Source organism: Symphalangus syndactylus, chromosome 13, assembly GCF_028878055.3.
Source record: "Symphalangus syndactylus isolate Jambi chromosome 13, NHGRI_mSymSyn1-v2.1_pri, whole genome shotgun sequence".
NCBI classification, from domain to species: Eukaryota; Metazoa; Chordata; class Mammalia; order Primates; family Hylobatidae; genus Symphalangus; species Symphalangus syndactylus.
The window spans coordinates 43,736,387-43,761,369 of NC_072435.2; the positions used below are offsets into that span (position 1 = coordinate 43,736,387).

Here is a 24,983-nt window from a genome sequence, read left to right on the forward strand (position 1 = left end):
GTGGGTTGAATTAAGGGCATGTATTCCTAGTATTTGTATCTTAACTTCCTTGAGTTAAGGGCAACAGATAGCCGGGTGCGGTGGCTCACGCCTGTAATCCCAGCACTTTGGGAGGCCGAGGGAGTGGATCACCTGAAGTCAGGGGTTTGAGATCAGCCTGGCCAACATGGTGAAATCCTGTCTCTACTAAAAATACAAAAATTAGCCAGGCAAGGTGGCGGGCGCCTGTGATCCCAGCTACTCAAAAGGCTGAGGCAGGAGAATCGCTTGAATCTGGGAGGCAGAGATTGCAGTGAGCTGAGATCGCACCACTGCACTCCAGCCTGGGCAACAGAGACTTCATCTCAAAAAAAAAAAAAAAAAAAAGAGCAATGGTTGCAAATGTCCTGGGTTCAAATCCCAGCTCCGTCTCTTCCTGGCAATGTGATCCGAGCAAGATCTTGTCTCTCTGTACTTCAGTTTCCTTCTCTGTAAAATGGGGATGACTCCAGTTGTGGATGAGCCGCGTTCATGGGCAAGCAGTGTGTTCTACCACTGAGTCTGCACCTACCTAGCAGGTGCTAATCCTACATGAGGTTTTTTTCTTTTTTTTGCTGCTAAAGGAATGTAAAGAGGAGGCAACCACGTGTCCGATGCTGTGTGTGGTTTTTCTTTTTTTAATGTCTGCTGTTAATAAAATATTTTTACAGAGACCAAAAAGTCAGAATAGTGCAAAACATCTCAACACCATGCATTCATGACCACTTCTCGTTTGTGTTAAACATTTGTTCCAAGTCACATATTTACAGAGAAATGAAGGCGTCTGTGCAGACACCGGACCGACGGGGTGGAGTCAAAACAAAACAAAAAACAAACAACGTTTTGATTTCACATCTGCAATCACATGCTAAGAGAAGTTGTGTGGAGGGGAAGCCTCCCCGGACTGCTTGGCCGGTTTGCGGGGGTCTGAGGGAGCACGAGACAGGGGTGGACAGGGGTCAAGTCCCCCTGGCTGTGTGGTTGGGAATGATCAGGGGACCCTCCGCCTGTGACCTGTGTCTCCAGAGAGCCACTATGGCTGGACGGGGGTAAGGGGTGGGGTGTTACTTGACACAGTCAACTTGATTTTTCTCTAAAACAATAAAAGGCAAAGAGAAAAGCAACGTGTCAGCAAAGACAACTTTGGTCCTCAACGATTCTTAGGAAAGGATTCTGGGGAGCAGATGGGGTTGTGATCCGGGACCAAGGCCCTCCCCCAACTTCCCCAGGGTGGCAGAGTACCGGGAGGCCCCAGGTTGTCCCCATCTGCAAAATCGACAGCACATGGGGTAGGGGTGGGGGATAGAAAGGCTCTGAGATCCCAGCCGAGAGAGGTCCCAAGGATTTCTAGTTGGGTGTTTAGTTTTTTGCATCTCTGATGGGGGCATGGTGAGGTCTCAGGCTCGGGCCTGAGAGAGGAATTGGGGGCGTGGACAGGCACCTCCTCATTTTATGCAAATCACTCGAGGACAGACTGGTGACAGTGAACAGATCCTTCTTTCTTCAGGACACCCTCTTTACTTCCCCCGACACCCCCTGCCCTGGTCTCTGCATTTATCTTTCTCTGTATATTTCCACCTCTATGTATGTCTCTCTCCATCTCCGTCTCTCTCCGTCCTCATGGAGGCGTGATCTCACCCTCTGTCTCTGTGTTTTCTACTCTTTCTCTATTCCTCTTGGTCAGGGGACTTTGACTCTGAGGCATCCCTCAATGTCACCACTTTAACCCCTGCCCTGCCACAGGCCAACCCTCTTGTGCTGTTTCCCTGATTCATGGAAATCTGGGGCCAGCTCCTTGCATAAAGCGAGGTCCAGGGTTCAGAACCCTGGAGGTGTCATCCAAGGCTGGGCTCTGCGTCCACTTGCTGGGTGGCGTTGGGGAAAGCCCTGCTCCTCTCTGGGCTTTGTTCCGCCAATACAGGAACTTCCTGATTTCAAAAGGCTTTCAGCCCCCTGGACTCCTTGTCTTTTCTCTGTCCGTGTCTCAGCCATGTCCACTCTCTGTCCCATGTGTCAGGCTCAGACACCTCCTATGTGCCCGGGTCCATGTGGAAGGGGAAGGTTGGTACAGACAGACATGGACAGACATGCATGCGGATGTGTATTCTCGCACTGACCCTGCCCCAACACATAATTCCACTAGGTGTAGACTCCCTGCCACCCACTTGTGCCCAGCCTGTGCTAGGTTAAGTTGGGGGTCCTGAGAGGCCTCAGACCCCAGTCTGGGAGAAACAGAGCTGGACAGAGAAACCCCCAGTCCCATGGCATCAGGCTGGACTGGAGGAGAGACGGTGGCTGGGAAAGTCCTGAGGGGAAGGAAGGAGGGTTTTCTCCAAGAGGGGTTTTCGTGATGGGTTTTGAAGGATGAATAGGAGTTCTCTAGGGGGAAAGAAAAGAGGGTGGAAATTGCAAAAACAGTTCTAGCCTGGGAGTCAGGAAAACTCATTCAACAAATATTCCCTGAAGCTTGTTTCCTTCACATGCCTGGGCCATTGCTGGGGAACCCTAAACACACACACACACACACACACACACACACACGGTGGTCTTGACCAGAAAGACTCCTAAGGAATCTTTTGGGAAATATCTTGGCTCTCTCAGGCAGCTCAACTTCCCCATTTCTTTCCAGCCATCCAAAAATCTTCTAGATCACCCTCACCCCAGGTCACAGATCACTTTCCCTTTGGGCTCTAAGGGTTACAACCCTGAATCATCCATCCACCCGACCCCCACCCTCAGCCATGTCATGGTCCGAAATTCACATTTGCTCCTCAGTCCATATAACAGTCACATAAGCTTATCCCTGGCTACAACTTCCCAATCCTGTATGAGAATTTGCATTTTAACCTTTGGTTCAGAACCTCCAGCTACCTGCACCTGTCTGAATTTAAGGGACACGCAACACCTTCAAGCAAATTAGAAAGTGGCGCCACTCCTTCCAGACACTTGGGCCATTCACATGTCGGGAAACCAACGTCATAAACATACAACACTCAATATCTAGAATTTGCACATGGCCTTCTTAGCGATGCCAAACCCTTGGGCAGTGTGCAACTAGGACAACTGTACTCAGCAGCCCTGGAGCTCATCTAAGGGCAAGATTTTTTTTTGGGGGGCGGGGGTAGAGGGGAGGGAATGAAGTATTGTTCTGTTGCCCAGGCTGGAGTGCAGTGTGTGATCTCGAGTCACTGCAACCTCTGCCTCCAGGGTTCAAGCAATTCTCCTGCCTCAGTCTCCTGAGTAGCTGGGACTACAGGCACGCTCCACCGCACCTGGCTCATTTTTGTATTTTTAGCAGAGATGGGGTTTCGCCATATTGGCCAGGCTGGTCTCAAACTCCTGACCTTAAGTGATCTGCCAGCCTCGGCCTCCCAAAATGCTGGGATTATAGCCGTGTCCACAGCTATAGGTGTCTTTTCAATACAGCCTTCAGAATCTTTCCAAGAATCCATTTCAGTGTCCCCAAAGCACCTCCACCTCTCCTCACTGGTTTTGGTCTTCACAAAACAGATTTTGCAGGCTGGAATCCAGTCTCTCCCCAGCTTAAACAGCTCGTGGAGCTCCCCAACTGTCTTAGAATAAAAGTGAAACTCCTCAAGACTGCGTACGAGGCCCTGCCTGGTCTGATGCTTCTGCAGATCTCCCCAGCCCCAAGGCTCCTCACGATCCCCCTTGCTGGCTCAGCTCCAGCCGTGCCACCTTTCTCGTTGTTTCAACAGTTCTCCTCTCCTGGCCTTCGCACGTGCTGTTCCCCAGGCCTGGAACTCTTTTCTCTCTAGTAAGTGGTTCCCTCTCATTCTTCACCTCGGAAAGCCTCCCCATCTGATGTTCTATCCTCCAGGAACCCAGCTACTCATCTCACCCCGTTTTCATTTCTCCCTAGCACAGCAAAATCTTGTCCTTCCCAATCCAGCAGAAAAAGGCGTGCCATACACACATGTGGAAAAGCAGATCCCAGAGCAAACACAGTCCACGCTGAACATTCCCCTAAGGTCCTATGTGCACGAGGTAACTCCAGCCAGGTCACTGTAACTTTGCTCATTGGAGAAAGAGCTTCCAGCAGGCAAGAGGGCCATCTGAGGTATCCTGTGGCTTGGGTGTTTGAATCAATGAATAGGATATCGGAGACTAAGCTCTCACTGTGTCACTGTGTTTGTGTTTCTCTGTCTCTTCTCTCTCCTCTCTCTCTCTCTCATTCTCTTTCTCCCCCCTAGAGTTCCTGGTCTTTTTCTGTTCTTTCCTATTTGGAAAATTCTGGAAAAGGAAGAAGGGGTGGAGAAACCTGGGACCAGGGGATCCCAAATTGTCTCTTTTGTTGTGGGAGGCCCTCATGGCATCCCCCATGGAGTCCCAGGAGAAAGGGCTGAGGGCAGAGGTCTTGCTTGGCAGCTGGAGAAGGAAAGGCGAAGTAGGGGTCTTGGCCTGGAACTCCCACCCCTTGGAGGAGGCCCCCGAGGGGTAATTAGCAGCAATAGGGAGCTGTGTCAGGTCATCCCGATCTCAGCCCACCCTTCCACGGGGCACACAGGCCTAAGGGAGGGGAATAAAGGGTACGGCACTTGGAACCTCGGCCAAGTCTCAAGCAGCTCTTTAAGCCTCAGTTTTGCCATCTGTCAAATGGGTGTGTTGAACTCTATGATATGAGGACTGGGTTTGTTGGGGGAGAGGGAGAGGCAAACTCCCAAAGGGAAGTAGGGGCAGCGTGGGTTCCCCAGAGCCGTCCCCTCGGCCCCCAGGGTTTGGGCGCCCAAGGGCGCATGTGCTTTTGAAATCCCATCCTCCCCCCCCCCCATTTATTTTTTGCACAAACATCTAAAGGGACTCCGGTATTCCGGGTCCCTCCAACCAGCATCCTGGTCCCTCCAGTCCCCAGGCCACCTAGAGGGGCGCTCCAGAGAGCCCTACTCCTTGCCCAGGGCCCCCCCACGAGGGAGCTGAGATTTCCATACTTGGCAATTGGTCTGGGGTCCCAGGGGTCTGGGTCCCGTCTTATGGCTTTTCCAGGGGACAGGAGGTGGTGCCTCCCGGTACCAGAGCCCCGGGATGTGGCCTCCTCCATAGGGACGAGGTTTCCCCCATCCCAGCTCAAAATGCCCCCTAGATGCTGGGGGCGTGGCCTCAAGTTGGGGATGTGGCTTCTTCCTTCGTCGCGCCCTTGGGCGTGGCCTCCAGAGAGGGCGGGGCATCCTCCATTCCTAATTCCCCAAAAGGGAAAGCTGAGTCAAGGGCGTAGGCGCAGCCCACCCTCGGCAGGGAGCCCCCCGAGCCCAGCTCCCGGGGAGGTCCCACCAAAGCGCAAGCCCCGTCCCTCCCAGCCCAGCGCCCTCCGCGCAGGCGCAGTGCCGCTCGGCCGACCGCCCCGCGCTAAGGCGCAGGCGCGGCACCGCCCTCCTCTGCGGAGCGCGTGTCCGACTTGAGCTTGACGAACTCCTTGGCCACCTCGTCGTTGCTGCGCTGCGAGAGGATTCGCAGCACCGTGAGACCGGTGTCGTCCATGTGGATGCGGCGGCCGAGCGGCAGCCAGCAGGCGGCGCTCCCGCGCTGGGCCAGCTCGCGCAGCTGCAGCACGGCCAGCCCCACCGTGCGGTCCTCGCGCGCGAAGCAATAGTCCTTGACGCACACCTGCAGCTCGTAGCACTCGGGGCCCGCGTCGGCGCTCAGCGTGCTGCGGGGGGCGGGGCGGAACGTGAGACAGGCCACACCCACTGTGATGTCCCGCCCACTGCCCCGCCCCACCGCGTTTGCGGGCCACGCCCACACCGGGGTACCCACACCTGTCACCTCCCCCACTACGCTAGCCCCGCCCCTGCCCCGTTACTTGACCTACAACCCTGTGCTTGGCCGCGCCCACAGCAGCTGACCCCGAGCTGGGCCTCGCCTACGCCTGTTTGTCCCATTTTTCCACCCACCGAAAAATGACCGCATCGTTTTACATCCAGCTCCCCCCCCTCTAAATAACCCTTTCCTCAGACACCGCCCCACAAGGCCATGCTCCCACCCTGAGATACCCGCGCCTGTGCCCTCTGCCGGTTGAACTGCTGCCCGCACGGCCCTGCCCCTAATGTTCCACCCAGAAGCTCTTTAACCAAGCTCTCCTCTAGACCCACGACGTGGCCCTTTCCCCAGCCCCCCACACCCCCAGCCCACCCCTCTTACTTCCAAGATCAGACATGAGACTGCCCTGGTGCCTCACCATGGGTGACACCGCCTCCCGCATGCCCCTCACCTGTGCTCCTGCCCCTAAGCAGTCCCAGTGACCTGCCCTGACGCCAGCTGCATAAGAGCCCCTCCTACAGGGCCACGCCCAGCTGCTCCCGCTTGTCCTTCTCCCGGGTTGCACCTCTATCCCTGAAGTACTCCGGCCCACCCTGGCTGACATCTGACCTCCCACTAGACCATGCTTCTCCTCCTGAGTATCCCCTAAAGGGGCCAATCGCCCCAAAACCTTCTGACCAAGAGCCCTGTGCTGACGCGACATGGAACTGGCTTCAATCTTGTCCCATAAGAGCTCACAGCCCCCCTAGATGATACCAGCTAAACAGCTCTGATTTACCCTTACCCCTGTACATTTTCATTTATTTTTATTTATTTTTATTTTTTGAGTGGGCATCTCCCTCTGTCACCCAGGCTGGAGTGCAGTGGCACAATCTTGGCTCACTGCAACCTCTGCCTCCCGGGTTCAAACAATTCTTCTGCCGCAGCCTCCCTAGTAGCTGGGATTACAGGCATGCACCACCACACCGGGCTGATTTTTTGTATTTTTAGTAGAGATGGGGGGGGGGGGTCTCACCATGTTGGACAGGCTGGTCTCGAACTCCTAACCTCAGGTGATCCACTGCCTTGGCCTCCCAAAGTGTTGGGATTACAAGCGTCAGCCACCGCGCCTGGCCCATAGTTTTTTGTTTTTTTGAAGACAGGGTCTCGCTATGTCGGTCACCCAGGCTGGAGTGCAGTGGCACAATCATAGCTCACTGCAGCCTTAAACTCCTGAGCTCAAGCGATCTTCCTGCCCCAGCCTCCCAGGTAGCTAGGACTACTTTCTTCTGCACTTCTGTCCCCTAAGAACATCCAACAACATTGCCCTGCCCCAGTGCTCTGTGAGGCTGACACTCGACCCAAGATCTACCCTGGATGACCCCAACTCTACCCCTGCTAACCACCACCATCCATCATCTACCCCCGTGAACAGACTTTTTTTTTTTTTTTTTGAGACAGAGTCTTGCTCTGTCGCCCAGGCTGGAGTGCCGTGGTACAGTCATGGCTCACTGCAACCTGTGCCTCCTGGGTTCAAGCGATTCTCGTATCCCTCACCCTCTGGAGTAGCTGGGATTACAAGCGCCTGCCACCACACCCAGCTAATTTCTGTATTTTTTATTTTTTTGAGTCTCGCTCTGCAGCCCAGGCTGGAGTGCAGTAGCGCCATCTTGGGTCATTGCAGCCTCCGCCTCCTGGATTCAAGCGATTCTCCTGTCTCAGCCTTCCGAGTAGCTGGAATTACAGGCGCCCGCCACAACACCCAGCTATTATTTTTTATATATATTATATTATATATTATATGATATATTATGTACTATATATTATATAATATATAATATATACATTTATATATAATATATAATATGTATAATTTTATTTATAATATATAATATATAATACAAATATATTTATATTTATAATATAAATATATTTATATATTTATAATATAATATATAACATAATACAAATATATTTATATTATTATATATTTATATATAATATAAATAAATATATATTTATATATAATACAACATAAATAAATATATATTTATATGATATATTTATATATTTATATATAAAATATATAATAAAATCTAAATATATATTTTACATATAATATATAATATATATTTCTTTTAGATGGAGTCTTGCTCTGTCTCCCAGGCTGGAGTGCAGTGGCGCGATCTCGGCTCACTGCAAGCTCTGCCTCCCGGGTTCACGCCATTCTCCCGCCTCAGCCTCCCAAGTAGCTGGGACTACAGGCGCCCGCCACAACCCCTGGCTAGGTTTTGTATTTTTAGTAGAGACGGGGTTTCACCGTGTTAGCCAGGATGGTCTTGATCTCCTGACCTCGTGATCTGCCCACCTCGGCCTCCCAAAGTGCTGGGATTACAGGTGTGAGCCACTGCACCCGGCCATATTTTATATTTTTAATAGAGATGGAGTTTCACCATGTTGGCCAGGCTGGTCTCGAACTCGTGGTCTCAAGTGATCTGCCCACCTTGGCCTCCCAAAGTGTTGAGCTTACAGGCATGAGCCACCATGCTTGGCCAGAGCAGACTTTTTTTTTTTTTTTTTTTGAGATGGAGTTTCGCTTTTGTCGCCCAGGCTGGAGTGCAATGGCTCGATCTTGGCTCACTGCACCCTCCGCCTCCTGGATTCAAGCGATTCTTCTGCCTTGGCATCCCAAGTAGCTGGGATCACAGGCGTGCGCCACCACACCTGACTAATTTTTTTTTTTTTTTGTATTTTTAGTAGAGATGGGGTTTCACCGTGTTGTCCAGGCTGGTCTTGAACTCCTGACCTCAGGTGATCTGTCTGCCTCGGCCTCCCAGAGTGCTGGGATGACAGGTGTGAGCCACCACACCCGGCCAGAGCAGACATTTTTATGCTGTCCACATCACCAGCATTCTCTAGACCCTATCCCGATACCTGCAGCCTAGGCCCACTCCCAACTCCAAGAACCTCCATCCAATGTGACCCCACCTCCACCCCACGTGACACCCACCCCCATGCCTGGGATCCATCCACATTCTACTCCTGTCCCCAGAGCCGACTCCTCCAGATGGGCTGCCCCAATGGTCCTGACAAGGCTCAGTGTCGACTCCAGTAGTCCCCACCCCCATGCGACCTCAGTCCTGTCCCCAGGTCCCTCAGCCCCCCACTCATAAGCCTCATCACTGCCACCCTCATTCCTTCACCAGAGTCTCCAGCCCCAGCAATGGCCCTGCCCACCATGCACTTCCTGCCCAGACTTTCCCTCCACTCCGCAAGTCTTCATCATGAAGTTACCCCACTCTACTCATTGCCTCTCCTGGGATCTGCCGGCCCCCAAAGGTGACCTCCATCCTCGTGTCCCCTCCCTGATGTCATTCCTGCACTACTAAGGGGTCTCCCTTTCCAGCACCCCCACCTAGAATGTGGCCCCTCCCATTCCTGGGCCCAGATTCCAGATCCCTCCTGCCTAGCTGGCTTTGGGGTTCACCTGGCGGATGCCCCCTCCCTTGCCCCCATGCTCTTCAAAAGCATCCCAAACTCACAACTGGAAGCTCTCATTGTACTTGGGAGCCCAGCTATTGTTCTTGGATTTGGTCGCAAACTTGCGTTTCTTGTCGCTGAGCTGGGGCCCAATGATGTTGACCTCGATGAACGGCCGGAAGATGCCAGAAGTCTGCCACTTGAGGTCATTGGCAGCCACCACTGTTGGGGGAAGTAGAGGGTAAGACAGGTCAGGTTCTCCCAGTTGGAAAAAGTAGATGTTTGTGGCTCTCAAAACCTGCCCAAGGCTGGGCACAGTGGCTCACGCTTGTAATCCCAGCACTTCGGGAGGCCAAGGCGGGTGGATCACCTGAGTCCAGGAGTGGATCACCTGAGTCCAGGAGTTTGAGACCAGCCTGGGCAACATGGTGAAACCCTGTCTCTACGAAAAATACAAAAATTAGCTGGGCGTTGTGGCACGCGCCTGTGGTCCCACATACTTGTGGGGCTAAAGCAGGAGGATTGCTTGAGCCTGGGAGGCGGCAGTTGCAGTGAGCTGAGATTGTGCCACTGCACTCCAGCCTGTGTGACAAAGCAAGATCCTGTCTAAAAAAAAATAAAAAATAACTCCCCCCCCCGCCTGCTGCCAAAAACCCTGTCTGAAATAAAGACTACATTTCCCAGCATTCTCATGAAGCGAAGTGTGGTCATATGACTATATTTTGGCCAATGAGATGAGAGAAAAAATCACGTGTACTACTTCTCCACTGTGGCTTAAAAGGCAGGGAGTGAACCCTAAACTTTCTCCTTCCTCTAGCCGCAGTCTGCAATGCTTGTGGGGGCTGAGCTCTTTGTGACCCTATAGTGGAGAAAAAACATTTGGGTCCAGGTGTGGTGGCTCACGTCTGCAATCCCAGCACTTTTGGAGGCCCAGGTGGGAGGATTGCTTGAGGCCAGGAGTTTTGAGACCAGCCTGGATACCATAGTGAGACCCCATCTCTGCAAAAATATAATTTAAAAAGTAGCCAGGTGTGATGCTGCATGCCTGCAATCCCAGCGACTCTGGAAGCTGAGGCAGGAGGCTTGCTAGAGCCCAGGAGTTTGAGGCTGCAGTGTGCTATGATTGCACCACAGCGCTCCAACCTGGGCAACAGAGTGAGACTCTGGCCTCTAAAACAAACAAACAACAACAACACATTAGGGATGAAAATGCAACAAAAGATGGCAGCAGCACAGATCACCAACACTGCGAAGCCTCCATATCAGCTCGAGGCTGGTTGCTACTTAAACTGTTACCCCAGAGAAAAACCAATTCTATCATTTTTGTTTGTTTACATGGAGTCTCACTGTGTCCCCCAGGCTGGAGTGCAGTGGTGCAATCTCAGCTCACTGCAAACTCCACCTCCCAGGTTCAAGCGATCCTCGCACCTCAGCCTCCTGAGTAGCTGGGATTACAAGCGCACACCACCACACCCAGCTAATTTTTGAATTTTTAGTAGAAACAGGATTTCACCATTTTGGCCAGGCTGGTCTCGAACTCCTGGCCTGATGTGATCCGCCAGCTTCGGCCTCCCAAAGTGCTGGGATTACAGGCGTGAGCCACCGCACCTGGCCTAATTCTGTCTTATTTAAGCCATGTCAAAAACAGCCCAATCTGTGTTCTAGTCAAAAAAAGCCAAGAAAAGGAAAGCAGGGCTGAGAGATGGAGAAAGTGGGATTCAGTCTTATAAAACTGTTTACTCTGCTGGATCCAGCCATGCCTGAAGGTGGTGACCTCTGGACATTTCCGTTTCATGGACCATTAAACAACAACAACAACAAAAGGGTGTTGCTTAAGCCAGTTTGAGTTTGGTTTCTGTTTTAGAACCTAGCAAATCTCTCCCACCTCAGACCACTCACCTTTCACTGTGACCTTGTGTTCCCCAGTTCCTGGATGAGTGAACAGCTCAACATGGACAGAGACTTCACCCACAGGGTCTTCTACACCCAAGCCTGGGCAGGGCAGGGGAGGATGGTCAGCGTGAGCTCTGTTCTTTCCCACCCACCAGGAGGGACCTTGACGGCCTCCCACCCACCCGTGCTGGCGGCACCAGGTCATCAGCCCTGATCGGGAGGCACTGATGGGGGGCCAGGAGGGGAGGTGCTCTTGGGAAGCCAAGAATCCTGGGTTCTGGCCTTTTATTGCCTTGCTGTGTGATTTTGGGTAGATTGCTTAACCTCTCTGAGCCTAATGCAATTCTTCTCTGTTTTTTCTTATTCCATTGACTGCCATGTTGTCAAAATTCAGTCTTCATGTTACATTACATCTTGGCAGCGTCTGTCATGCTGGCCTCCTGTGGCCGTTTGTCCTCTTGGCTGCAACAATGTCACCAACTCCAGATTCTCATCCTGCATAGTTGTCACTCCTTCCAACCCCCTTTTGTCATTTTCTCCTCTGTGGGTCCTCAAACTGACCCTGCACCTCAATCTTTGACTCTCTTCTTTGTCTTCACTTCCTCCCTAGGTGCCCATAAACTGGAAAATCCTGCCAGCTCTACCTTCAAAATACATCCAGAAGCAGAGCCATGTCTTTTACCTGTATCCTACACCTGCCCCCAGCATCCCATGCCTGGACTATTGCAGTAGCCTCCTTACTGGTTTCCCTCCTTCCACTCTTTCATCTACTCTCAATATACTAGCCAGAAAAATCCTATTAAGTCAGATCATGTCGGCAGGGTGCGGTGGCTCACAGCTGTAATCCCAGCATTTTGGGAGGGTGAGGCAAACTCACTTGAGCCCAGGAGTTTGAGACTAGCCTGGGCAACATGGCAAAACCCCATCTCTACAATAAATACAAAAATTAGTGGCCATGGTGGTGCGTGCTTGTAGCCCCAGCTACTCTGGTGGCTGAGGTGGGAGGAACACTTGAGCTCAGAAGGGTCCAGGCTGCAGTGAGACGAGATCGCATCACTGCACTTCAACCTAGGTGACAGAGCAAGACCCTGTCTCAGAAAATTAAAAAATAAATAAATAAAATTTAAAAGTCAGATCATGTCCCTCCTCTGCTCAAAACTCTTCCATGGGTCGGGCAGTGGTGGCTCATGCCTGTAACCCCAGTACTTTGGGAGGCTCAGGCTTGTAATCCCAGCATTTTGGGAGGCTGAGGTGGGCAGATAACTTGAGGTCGAGAGTTCGAGCCCAGCCTGGCCAACATGGCGAAACCGTGTCTCTACTAAAAATACAAAAATTAGCCGGGCGTGGTAGTGCACGCCTGTAATCCCAGCTACTTGGGAAGCTGAGACAGGAGAATCACTTGAACCTGGGAGGCAGAGGTTGCAGTGAGCCGAGATTGCACCACTGCACTCCAGCCTGGGGGACAGAGAGAGAACCAGTCTCAAAAAAAAAAAAAAAAAAAAAAGAAAGAAAGAAAAGAAAATTAGCCAGGCGTGGTGATGCCTGCACCTGTAGTCCCAGCTATCTGGGAGGCTGAGGCAGGAGGATCGCTTAATCCCAGCTGGTTGAGGCTGCAGTGAGCTATGATCCTGCCACTGCACTTCAGCCTGGGTGACAGAGCAAGACTCTCAAAAAACAAAACAAAACAAAGCAAAACCAAACTCTTCCATGGCTCCCACCTCACTCTGAAATAATCAAAGTGGTTTTTGTGACCTGCAACACCCCTTCCAATAGTGGCCCTTTCCAATAGGTTACTATTACCTCTCCCCACTCACCCCATTCTTGCCTTGTTAACTCTGACCCAGCCCCACAGGTCACCTCATTGCATCACCTGGCCCAGAATCCTCATCCTTCCTGATGTGACAGCTCACAGGGGCATCTTTTATTTTCCTTACCCCTATTTCCCTTCTAGTGCAGAATCTTAAGTTTCTTTTCTTTTTTTTCTTTTTTTTGAGATGGAGTCCTGCTCTGTCGCCCAGGCTGGAGTGCAATGGCGCAATCTCGGCTCACTGTAACCTCCGCCTCCCAGATTCAAGCGATTCTCCTGCCTCAGGCTCCTGAGTAGCGGGGACTACAGGCGCACGCCACCACGCCCGGCTAATTTTTGTAGTTTTAATAGAGGCGGGGTTTCACCGTGTTGGCCAAGATGGTCTCGATCTCTTGACCTGGTGATCTGCCTGCCTCGGCCTCCCAAAGTGCTGGGATTACAGGCGTGAGCCACCACACCCGGCCTTCTTTTTTGTTTTTGAGATGGAGTCTTGCTCTGTCGCCAGGCTGGAGTGTAGTGGCACAATCTCGGCTCACTGCAACCTCCGCCTTCCAGGTTAAAGCGATTCTCCTGCCTCAGCCTCCTGAGTAGCTGGGATTACAGGCATCCACCAACACGCCTGGCTAATTTTTGTGTTTTTAGTAGAGATGGGGTTTCACCATGTTGGCCAGGCTGGTCTCAAACTCCTGACTTCAAGTGATCCGCCCAACTTGGCCTCCCAAAGTGCTGGGATTACAGGCATGAGCCACCGCGCCAGGCCTCAACCCCTAATTTTTCCATTCTGGAGTCAAAAAGTTCCCTTGTCTGCTTGATTCATGGTGTGGTGTGCTTCTGTTTGGGGCCACCACACGTGTCCTCCATGGTGCCAATGGGGATCATTGATGGGGCAGCTTAAAAGAATCTCTCCCAGTCCCGCCTTCTGTGACTCGAAAGGGCATCCTGTGGGCCTGTGGGGCCTGTGGACCTGTGACCGCCAGCACCTCCACCAGCCCCTCCCCACCTCCGACCAGGCAGCTCCCCACTCCTGGACCACCCCATGCACGGGGAGAAGAAGGGGAAAGTCAGAGGTGAGGGTGGGAGGTTGGGTCAGTCAAAGGCTGATTGGGTTACCTCACGCTGGACAGGAAGTGACTGAGGGTTGGGGAGCACAGGGGCCTGGAGACTCCCATCACCCCAGTACTGGGGTATGTGGCCCCGGTCTTTGCTGCCCACCCCAGGCCACCTTCCTTGTTGCCTCAGGCTCCCATTCCACCCCCGCCCCCCACCACCAGTCACATGCTCAGCCGCCCCGCCCTCCCCCAGGCCGATGCTTCATAGCAAGCTCAATCCGGGCCAGACTGGGGTGCCGGGGGTGCCAGGGGGAATTGGACAGTAGTGGGTCAGGTGAGGGGTCAGACCAAGGCCAAAGCTAGTAAGAAGAGGGGAGGGAGGCAGTGCTGGGTGCCCCCATCCCGTGCTTTGCTGGCTCCGCGGGGAAGGGTCTTTCCTGGGCCTCTCGGTGCTTCTTCCAACCCCACTCCCCACTCCCCAAGTCCTCGGACCCCTGCAGGGGAAGGTTCCTCGGACAAGTGGTTGAATCTCCTTTGGCTCTCAGCATCTCATCTGTGGAATGATGTACCCCTCGTGGGGCAGTTAAAGAAATCTGTTTCAGATTCCCCAAGAAGGCTAGGCATGGAGGCTCATGCCTGTAATCCCAGCACTTTGGGAGGCTGAGGTGGGAGGATCATTTGAGGCCAGGAGTTTGAGACCAGCCTGGGCAACATAGCCCAGGAGGTGGAGGCTGCAGTGAGTTGAGATTTCGCCACTGCACTCCAGCCTGGGTGACAGCACCTGCCTCAAATTAAAAACAAAATGGCCAGGTGCTAGGATTACACCTGTCATCCTAGCACTTTGGAAGGCTGAGGCCAAGGTGGGTGGACCACTTGAGACCAGGAGTTCAAGACCAGCCTGGCCAACATGGCAAAACCCCATCTCTACTAAAAACACGAAAATTAGCCAGGCGTGGTGGTGTGGGCCTGTAATCCCAGCTACTCAGGAGGCTGAGGCACAAGAATCACTTGAAACCAGGAGGCGGACAGAGGTTGCAGTGAGGGGAGATTTCGCCACTGCATTCCAGCCTGGGCGACAGAGTGAGACTCTGCCTCAAACAACAACAACAACAAAACCAAACACAGATTCTTCAAGAAATGCCTGGCACGAGGTCCTGCTCAGCCTTAGAGCCTGATAAGTGTTCACTGAGATCAGCCCGGGCAACAAAGTGAGGCCCCCTCTCTACAAAAAAAATTAAAAATTAGCTAGCCATGGTGACGTGTGCCTGTAGTCCCAGCTCCTCGGGAGGCTGGGGCAGGAGGATCACTTGAGCACAGGAGGGAGGCTGCAGTGAGCAGTGATCGCACCACTGCATTCCAGCCTAGGTGACAGAAGGACACCTTGTCTCTAAATCATAATAATATCAATAACAATAATCCTATGAAGTAGGGTCCTTGACTGTCCCCATCTTACAGATGAGAAAACTGAGGCTCAGGGAGACAGATTCTTGCCCAAGGTGCCTACTCGTGGAGTGGCTGGGCTGGAATCAGAGCCCAGCTCTTAATCTGACAGGTGCCTGTCCCGGGGTCCCAGGATCTGGCTTAAAAAATGTGTCATCTCAGGAGAAATGGATTCTGGGATTCCCACTGGAATCGCTTCTTCCCCATATAGAACCAGCAAATCGTCCTTCCCCCTCACCGGCCTGGGCCCTCCAAGCCGCTCAGGCCTGGGCGGCGGCCCTGCAGGCCCTTGAGGCAGAAGGATGATCCTTTTACTAGCCGGGGCCAGGAGGGGCGCAGGCACCGGGCACCAGGCGCGGGCGGCGGGCGGGCGGCGGAGGCACGTACCCTTCTCAGGATAAATGTCTTCACTAAGGGTAAACCTAGTACCTTTTCCACCATGGACTAATTGGGGGGGTGGAAGGGGGAGAGAGGTGGGAAGCATGGGGAGCGGGGAGAGACGAGCCAGTGAGAGGTGAGGATGGAGGAGTGTGTGTGGAGGGGCAGGGGAGGCGCGGAGAGGGGACAGCGAGTGAGAGGGAGGAAAAACAAGAGAGAGAGAAACGTCAGCTGCAGACAGACGGAGAGACAGACAGACAGCCTCCTGCTCCAGGGACACCAGGGACACTAAAAGCAGCCAGGACTAGAAGGGAAGCTGAGCTCAGAGACCCAGCGCCCACGGAGGGCCCTGGGCTGGCTGGATCGGCGGAGAAGGGGGCCGTTGGAGGCCACAAGGCTTTGCTCCCCTCGCCCCAGGCTGGGTGTCAATGGCGATTCTCCCTCCCCCTCCTGAGGTCAAGCCGCCAAACTTCTTCCCCTTGTCGGGACCAATTTTGAAAAGGGGGGTCCCCAGGGAATCCTGCCCTCCATCCAGCCCCAGCTGCTGTGTGTGTGCGCTCAGAGAGGGGCAGGAGACCGAAGCAAAAGACAGAGAGAAAGAGAGAGTTTGAGAAATGGGAACTCCCTCTCCGTCCACCCTCCCCCACCAAGTCGAGGTTCCTCCCGCCCTCGGAGCTGTCAATCATTCCTTAGCCCCATGACATCACATAGGTCCCTCCTCAGGGGAGTTCAACCACTCTCTGGGACCATGACGTCAAAGGTCCCACCCATGGACCTGCCAATCATTCCTTGACCCCTTGACATCAGAGGTCCTGCCCGTCCTGAGCTGTCAATCACTTCGGAAGTCTCCCAGAGCTGTCAACCATTCCCTGGACCCATGATTGTCCAGGTCCCTCAGGAGCTGACAATCATTCATTGGCCCTGGGACACCATAGATTTTCCCAGGAGATGACAATCACCTTGTGACCCTACGACGTCACAGGTTCCACACCTAAGAGTCATCAGTCCTGCCCTGGTCCTTGATGTAAAAGACATTCCATCCCAGAGCTGTTAATCATTGTCTGGCCCCAGGACATCACAGATTTTCCCAGGAGTTGACGATCACCTCCCGGCCTGTGACGTCAGAGGCCCCGCCCCCATGAACCTTTGATCACTCATTGGTCCCTGGACTTGGTGCAGAGATGTCAATTCCGCCCCATCCATGACGTCACAGGGGAGTGTGCCAATGGCAGCCGCTCAGGCTTGGGGAGGGGCTGTCTCCGCGGAGCGGGAAAGGGTGACGGGGTCTGGGCACCCTTACCCTGGGCCGATTGCGTCTGTACAAAGGTCTTGATTAGCAGGTCAGTGGCCTGCGTGTAGAGCGACAGGGCATAGCGCAAGGATTGCAGGTCCGGGCTCTTCTCCAGGAAGGTCTTCTTGAGGCCCACGCCACCCGCGTGGAAATATTGCTGGGGAGGACAGGGTGGGGAGAGGTGAGGATGGTGGGACCCTCTACCCACTCATAGGGCTGGGTAGCCCTGCTGTCACCACTCCCAATTCTTCCTGCTACTACTTTCTCACCTCTTCCTTTGCTTTGCCTAGTGAACTCCTATGCATTCCTCAGAACCCACCTCTCACATGCCCTTTTCCAGGAAGCCTTAGCTTCTCCCACCTTGGGCTTGCCCAGCCTCTATCCTTCCCTCTACCCTTCTACACCTCAAGAAATGCCTGGCACAAGGTCCTTTACATTCTTCCCTCTACACCTTCTCACTCTTTGGGCTCCCCCAGCCCACATCCTTCCCTCTACCCCAAGCCTAATTCTACAAGGCTGAGAATGTCTGTATCCAGCAGACTTCCCCGACCTGGGGCTCCTTAAGGCTCCCGCATTAGCCAGTCCAGCTCTGGCACAGACAGGGGAACGGGAGTGTTCATAAATTGAATGAATTAATGTGGGTCTGAGGTGAACCTAGGTCCATGACCACAGCAGCCACACCCTCTACATCCCCCACCTGGGATGGGGAGGGGTAGGGCCTCTCACCTTGATGGTGTCCAGGGCCAACTCAACAACCGCGCACTGCTTTGGGGTCAAGCTCTTTGCTTCTTCTCGTACCATGTGGTCCTGGATGGATGGGGAGAGGGACCACGTGGGTGGAGTGGGCTCCGCCTTCGGAATCTGTGTCTATGGGTCTCATCCCTGTTAAACTTGGAGGAGCTGGGCTGAGGGTCTATGTTTTCATCATCCCAGTACCCAATATGTGACTGGTACACAGCAGGTGCTCAAAAAATATTGGTTGAATAAATGACTTGCCCTCTTGATCAAGCTGTACCTGAAGCTGAACCATTCACATCTTTCCGACACACTAGGGAGCAAATATCTTGTGCTTCAGTGAGTAGAGTTTCTGTCCTTTGAGCCTGTAATGCATGTCATCATCCTGGGACCCCTCCCTCAGGATGGTGGCAACCTGGAAGCCACATGAGTTTGGGGGGCAGTCCCTCACCCCATAATCTATCCCCACTCCTCACCTTGAGTTTGGACAGCTGACCCAGCTCCTTGGCTGCATTGAAGATCATCTGGGTTCCCTGCGGGTAACAACAGACAGCTGGGTGAGGGCAGGGGCGCTACAGCTGACACTCCAGCCCCAGAGACCATCTTGGTTCTTGCCCAAAGGCTCTGGGCAGGGCAATAATTGTGTCCCAGGGACAGAGGTCTGGAATTCCCCAGGAAGAACTGATGAGGATGTGGTGACCTTGTCCCTGAAAATCCCAGTCCCGTGAGGATAGTACCCACCCTCTGAGGCCCACCCAGGCTTGTGTAACAGGAGAAACAGACAGGGACCAGACTGTGAGGGGCAGTGGGTTGGGGGAGCCTCAGACGGTGGTGTTTGTGGGTGTGGGCAGGGCTTTCCAGGGAAAGGGAGCTTTGGGAACACAATAGGCCAGGCTGGGGTTTCAGAAAATGGCTCCGGTGAAACACCTCCTCCTCCTCAAGGGAGCAGCCCCTCTGCAGGGAAATTTCACCTGTAATCTGGGAGGACTTTCAGTCTGATTTTTTTTTTTTTTTTGAGACAGAGTCTCCCTCTGTTGCCCAGGCTGGAGTGCAGTGGCGTGATCATAGCTCATTGCAGCCTCAAACTCCTGGGCTCAAGCAATCCTCCTGCCTCCCCAGTAGCTGGGACTACACGTGTGAGCCACCACATCCAGCTAATTTTTGAAATTTTTTTCATAGAGATGGGGTCTTGCTGTGTTGTCCAGGCTGGTCTTGAATTCCTGGGCTCAACTGATCCTCCTACCTCAGCCTCCCAAAGTGCTGGGATTACAGGTGTGAGCCACGTTGCCAGCCAGTCTGACCTTTTAAAGGAAAAATCCTCCCTCTATACAAACACTTCCATATCCATCCTCCACCCCACCCCCAAACAGACACTAGCAAGATGGTGATGTGGTGATGGCTCTGACAAGCCAGATGGGCCTGGGTTCAAATTGCAGTCCTGCTGTGTGGCCCTGAGCAAGTCACTTAACCTCTCTGAGCCTCAGTTTTCCCATCTAGATGAGGAAAATTATATCCACTTTGTGGCTTAGTCTGGACCAACCATGTCTTTGCTCAGTGTTCACTAATTATCACTTGGTCTCAAAGTCATGGGCAATGCTAAGGGAGACGGGGTCCCAGCCTGGAAGGCATGTGTCTAGCCTCCTCTGTCACTGCTGGATGGCCCCAGGCTTGTCCCTGAACCCTCTGAGCCTCAATTCCCACCCTGGCTAACAGGGATACCCATGGTAACTTGGGGGACAGGGTGGGGCTGAGTATTGAGGTAACAAGTCTTGTATTACTGGGTCCTGGGGTGGTCTGGGGGTCCTGGGTGAGGCTAGGTGGGGAGGGGGCCCATTTACAGTGGAGATATTTGGAATTATGTTCATAGTCTACCAGCTGGCCACCTGGTCATTCCTACTGGTACTATTATTATCATCTTGGCTGTTACTATTCTTATTTCTTGTCTGTGATCCTGAGGTTCTTACAAGGCACAGTTACTCAGGGGTCCAGCGAACTGGGCCTCAGTTTCCCCTGCTGCACCCACCTGTAGTCTGGCAGGGCTCAGGGGCCTTCCTGGGTACCCTCTGCCCTACCCACCAACCCCCCACCCACCACCCCCCACGAGCAAGCCAGACAGACAAAGGAAGAAGAGACCAACAGACAGGTTCACAGTACGCCCTCGGACGGCACGAACCACAGAGGTGGAAGGGGGCACAGGGGTGGGGTGGGGGGGAGTGGGGTGGGAGCCAGACAGACAGTGAGAGGCCGGTCTTACGTCTGAGTGGCTTGGCAATTTCACCCTGCCCTGTGGAGAGAATCAGGTGGAGGTCAGAGTTCTGGTGACTGCTGGGAGGATACTCAGTGGGACTTCCCTGCCCCCTCAAAGCACAGTCTCACTTCCCAGCCCAGGAGCTCCTCCCCAGGTCCTGGGTCTAATGGTGGGCCCCCTCCCCAGCTAGCACCTCCTCTTGTCCCCTAGCAGGGGTTTAGGGGTCAGACTCCTTGACTGCCAGCACACTCTCGGGGTGCCCAGGAGGCTGGAAGCAGCCTCATCCCCCAGTCAGCCTACCTCAGGATGGGGCACCTGGGGAGGTGGGGAGATGAGACAGGGCTAGGAATCTCTCTCCTCCTCCATTCCCTAAGGGGCTGCCCCTATATCCCAGCACCCGAGTCTACAAAAAACATACTAACATATACTGTAAGTTCACTCAATGCTGAAGAACCCATACACTAAACTACATACGTGCACTCCTAAACACTTGCAGGCATGTGCACAATTATATCACACACAAAAACCCACACACCCTTGACCCCACATGGATTCACATCCACATATAGGGTGCCTAGGACACTGAATGTGCCCCGCAAAGGGCTGGCAGAGAGAGTACGGAACCCCTGTGACCCACATTCACAAAGCTGACTCCATTTATATGCACAAAGGTACAACGATATCTTCTGCACAAGTGCACAGCAAGACAGCTGCTTGCGTGTTGCTGTAGCTCCCATCTCCTTCACAACAAACACCCATTAGCACAGCAACACAAAAAAAATCTACATAAAAAACAACACCTCTCAATCCAGGGTGGTGATCTAGCGCGTAGGCTCCTCAAGAAGCCACAGAATTTCAGCTGAGCCCAGGGCTGGGATGAGCCCTGTGGATATTGCTGTGGGAGGATGGGAGCTGTTTGTGCACACACATTAGTTCACATGTGCACACACACTGCTCGTTCTGTCCCTGGAGAATCACTTCATCTCTGACTTCTGGTTTTGCGGGACTTGGTTAGAACAGCTATCTCCTACCCACGACCCCCAGCTGCCCTTCCTGCCCAGGTGCACAGACGCACACACATGCACACGCATGCCCAGACACCGGAGCTCAGGGCCTCAGTGAGACGAGGCCCTCATTACCTTTTCTAATCCCTTGCCATGTTTTCTCAAGAGGTTCCCCTGCAGAGACAATGTCACAGGGTGATCAACCTGGCAAGTCGTGCAGGGTGGGAACCTGGGATGCTCACAGGAATATTCATGGGAATGGGGGAATCCACACTGCACAGGGTACTGGTGACTGGGTTGCATGGGGATAGTGTGTTTGTGTGTGTGTCTGTGTGTGTGTGCACACGTGTGCACGCTTTAATGACTCACTCTTAAATGGTGTGAGAGTCAGAGACAGGAAAGAGAGAGAGAGAAAGATACAGATACAGAGCTAGAGAAAGTCAGAAAGAAGGGAAAAAAAGTCACTGCCAAAATATAATCCATTTACATTTACTGTACACATGAGACTCTTGGTTCTTGGGTTAACAGGAAAGCAAATGGGCTGCATATTCAGACAGATCTGAATTTGAATCCTGATTCTGGCATATATTTACTATATGACCTTGAACAAGTGACTCCTCTCTGAGCCTCAGCTTTCCTCATCTGCAAAATGGGGATAATAATATCCACCTCACTCAAAGGGTTATCATGAAGCTGAGCTGAAACAGGAGCTATGAGAAAGTCTGGCATATGGGGAGTCATTAAATGTGAATTCCTTTATTCTCCCTGCCTACAAATGCATTGCCTGTGGTTGGGTATGCTGCCACCAAGTGGTTATAGCCAAAGACCCAGGCTGCAGCTGCCAGGAAGTAAGAAGAGCACTTGTAAACTTTTGACAAAGTGAAATCTTGTAACAGCCTTGTCTTGCCCACAAAGGGAAAATCTGAAGTTGTTTTGTCTTTGCTCTTATACATGTCTGCATATCACCACCACCACCACCGCCACCACCATTAGCTCTGCCTCTGGGCCAGTCACTGAGAGTGCAGTGGCGCGATCTTGGCTCACTGCAACCTCTGCTTCCTGGGTTCAGGCAATACTGAGATGAGTATTTTAATGCATCATGCCATTTGGTTCTTAGAACTACCCTCAGGGAGGTGATGCAATGAGCCCCATTTTCCAGACAAGGAAACAGAGGCTGGGAGGTCAAGTGACTTCCCAAGGTCACAGAGAGAGACAGTGGCTGGGCTAGGATTTGACCCCAAGTCTACCTGACATCAAAGCCATGACAAAAGTCTCCCACTTGGGCACCTGGCTGTATGTCGGGGATTGGTGTGTGTCGGTGTGGATGGTGGGAGTTGGGTAGACAGGTTGGTGGGGTACCGAGGAATGGTCTGGAGCATGGAATCAGAAGTAGAGACCCTCATGGTGAGGATCTGCATTCTGGGAAGCTGCTGACAGTTCAGAGCCCAAAGAGGGGGTCAGAGGAATCCTGGGGTTGATCCTCTTTCTAGCTTCAGGGCGTCTGGTGACATCTGGGCACGGGAGCAAGGTTGGATTCTACCCTTAGATGGCAGGTCCGCTGCGAAGGAGGAGCTGGGCTTGGGGTTTGGGAGTGGGTAGCGGGGCTCCTCTGGACTTCAATGGGACAGGGAGGGTGGGCGTGGTCTCCCTCCCTCCCAGCCCCGCCCCCTCCTCATGCCCCGCCCCAGACAGACACAGGCACATCTAGGCGGGAGGGAGGATGGTGGGTGAGGAGGGGGCGCTGGGTGGGTGGGGAGAGGGGTGCAGCGACGCAGTGGGCCAAGTCCAGACACAGAGCGGACGGACAGACAGACGGACAGACGGGCCTCTACTTACGATCATCTGTCATCCGTGATTGGGGCAGGGCGGTGGGGGAGGGGGGAATAAGGTACCGTGAGTCTCCCGGGAAGGCCAGGGAGGGGGCAGAGATGGCAGCACGGAGGGGCAAGACCCCTGCCCCAGCCCAGCCCAGAGGAGGTGGAAGGATGGGAAGTCCGAGCCTCCCCCACCATCGTCGCCCATCTATGGCCCCCGCGCACCCTCCCCAAGCCTCCGTGGTCCACCTGGGAAAGACCTCCCCACTCCTTGATGTGCCCACAGCCCACATGCCATTGCTGTCCTCAGGTTCTTGACGCCTCCTGGAGGGACCCACGCCCAGCTACATCCCTCTACAGATGTTTGGGTCCCCTTGGTCCCTGGAGATTATGGCCACTGGTCTATAGGTCCTGGTCTCTGGATGGCCAATGACCTCTGCTTGACCTCTCTGACCTTGGATGCCCTCCATGACCTCTGGCTGACTTCCAGAGCCCCCTGGTCTATTGATCTCTGATCTTTGAAGTCCACCGTGTCTCCCCTCTTTGGCTTTTGAATGAGCTCCAAAGCCCTTAGAAAAACCCATTGATGTCTATGCCTTCTTTTTTTTTTTTTTTTTGAGACAGGGTCTCATTCTGTTGCCCAGGCTGGAGTGCAGTGGCACCATCTCAGCTCACTGCAGCCTCTACCTCCTAGGTTCAAACAATTTTCGTGCCTCAGTTTCCCAAGAAGCCAGGATCACAGGCATGTGCCACCACACCCAGCTAATTTTTGTATTTTTAGTAGAGACGAGATTTCACCGTGTTTCCCAGGCTGGTCTCGAACTCCTGACCTCAAGCAATCTGCCCGCCTTGAGCCTCCCAAAGTGCTGGGATTGCAGGCGTGAGCCACGGTGCCTGGCCAATGTCTATGCTTTCCATGGCTCAAGGATAACCTCGATCTCGAAGCTGCCTGTTTTCTATGAAAACCTTTGAATGCTATTTTGACCTACATGTGACCTCTATGACTTTAGTGGTCTCTTGATTCTACCTGATCTCTTTGACCCTGGAGAAAATACAGTGGACTCTGAAGGATCTCTTTAACTCTTCGATGATCTTTAACCCCTGTGTGACCTCTCTGACCTCTGAATGGCCCCCCCACTGACCTCTGGTGGCTTCCATGACCCTTGGATGGCCCTTGAGCCTGGATGACCTCTCTGAGACTGGATGCCTTTGTTCTCACACCCCAGCCTCTAGGCACCAAGTTTTCTGGGCTCTCGCTAAGGAGGTGGCCTAAATGTCCCCTTGGGCCCCCTGCAGGTCTCACCGTCTGGTCGGTGAGGGGCGGCAGGACGATGGTTTTCTCCATAGTGTTCATAACCAGCTTCCACAGCTCCTTCAGCACGCGCTTCAGCACAGTCTTCTCACAGATTTTGGCAAAGAGGGTCAGGCTGGGGACGAGGGGTAGGTCTGAGAGAGGGCCCAGCTGGCCCCAACCCACAGATCACCTTCCCTTAACAGGAGGGCAAGGCATTCCACAGATAGGAAAGAGGGCCCACAGCCTGTACAGGCACCCCTGGGAGGTTTGATGGAGCTATGATATCTGATGCATGAAGAGAAGAGTGAGTGGTGGTTGGACTAGTCAGCAGGGACCAGACAGGAAGGGGCCCCAATGTCTGGGAGGAAGGCTTGGGCCTTACCAGGATGGGGGTAGCGGGGAGCCATGGAGTGTTCAAGAGGGAGACACAGCCAGACTTTCATGTTTGAAAGAACAGTGTGGGGGATGAACCGAAACAGGAAGGATGGAGATCAGGGACTATGAGGGAGAATGCCAAGCCCAAGAGGAACAGGAGGGGAATGGTCAGAGGAGGGCAGACTTGAAAGGGAAAACAGCAAAGAAATTGTGGTTGGATGGATAGGGGTTGAAGGAGACAGGCAGTCCACCAAGATCCATCCACCAACTGATCCAGTCACCCACCAATCCATCCCTCCTCCAGTGGTCCTTAATTCTCTATTTCTTTTTCTATCCATCCATCCGTCCATCTGTTCATCCATCCATCCTTCCATGCATCCTTCTACCCATCCATCCACTTATC

The 24,983-nt window shown here is 53.2% G+C and overlaps 1 protein-coding gene across 6 annotated transcripts in view; it reads right to left on the reverse strand.

Annotated features, from left to right (window-relative positions):
• Positions 1-633: 633 nt before the first annotated feature.
• UNC13A (unc-13 homolog A) overlaps positions 634-24,983 on the reverse strand; it is a 91,874-nt gene continuing 67,524 nt past the window's right edge. For 2 of the 6 annotated variants that reach the window (XM_055239269.2, XM_055239268.2), the window contains exons 34-42: positions 24,215-24,338; positions 21,233-21,271; positions 20,100-20,129; positions 18,322-18,378; positions 17,837-17,917; positions 17,120-17,267; positions 11,152-11,244; positions 9,315-9,474; positions 634-5,683 (exon numbers count right to left, since the gene is read on the reverse strand). In XM_055239269.2, coding sequence (XP_055095244.1) covers positions 5,383-5,683; positions 9,315-9,474; positions 11,152-11,244; positions 17,120-17,267; positions 17,837-17,917; positions 18,322-18,378; positions 20,100-20,129; positions 21,233-21,271; positions 24,215-24,338 — 1,033 coding nt within the window. In that variant the 3' untranslated portion in view covers positions 634-5,382. The other 4 variants (XM_055239266.2, XM_055239267.2, XM_055239270.2 and 1 more) reach the window with 4 other exon arrangements.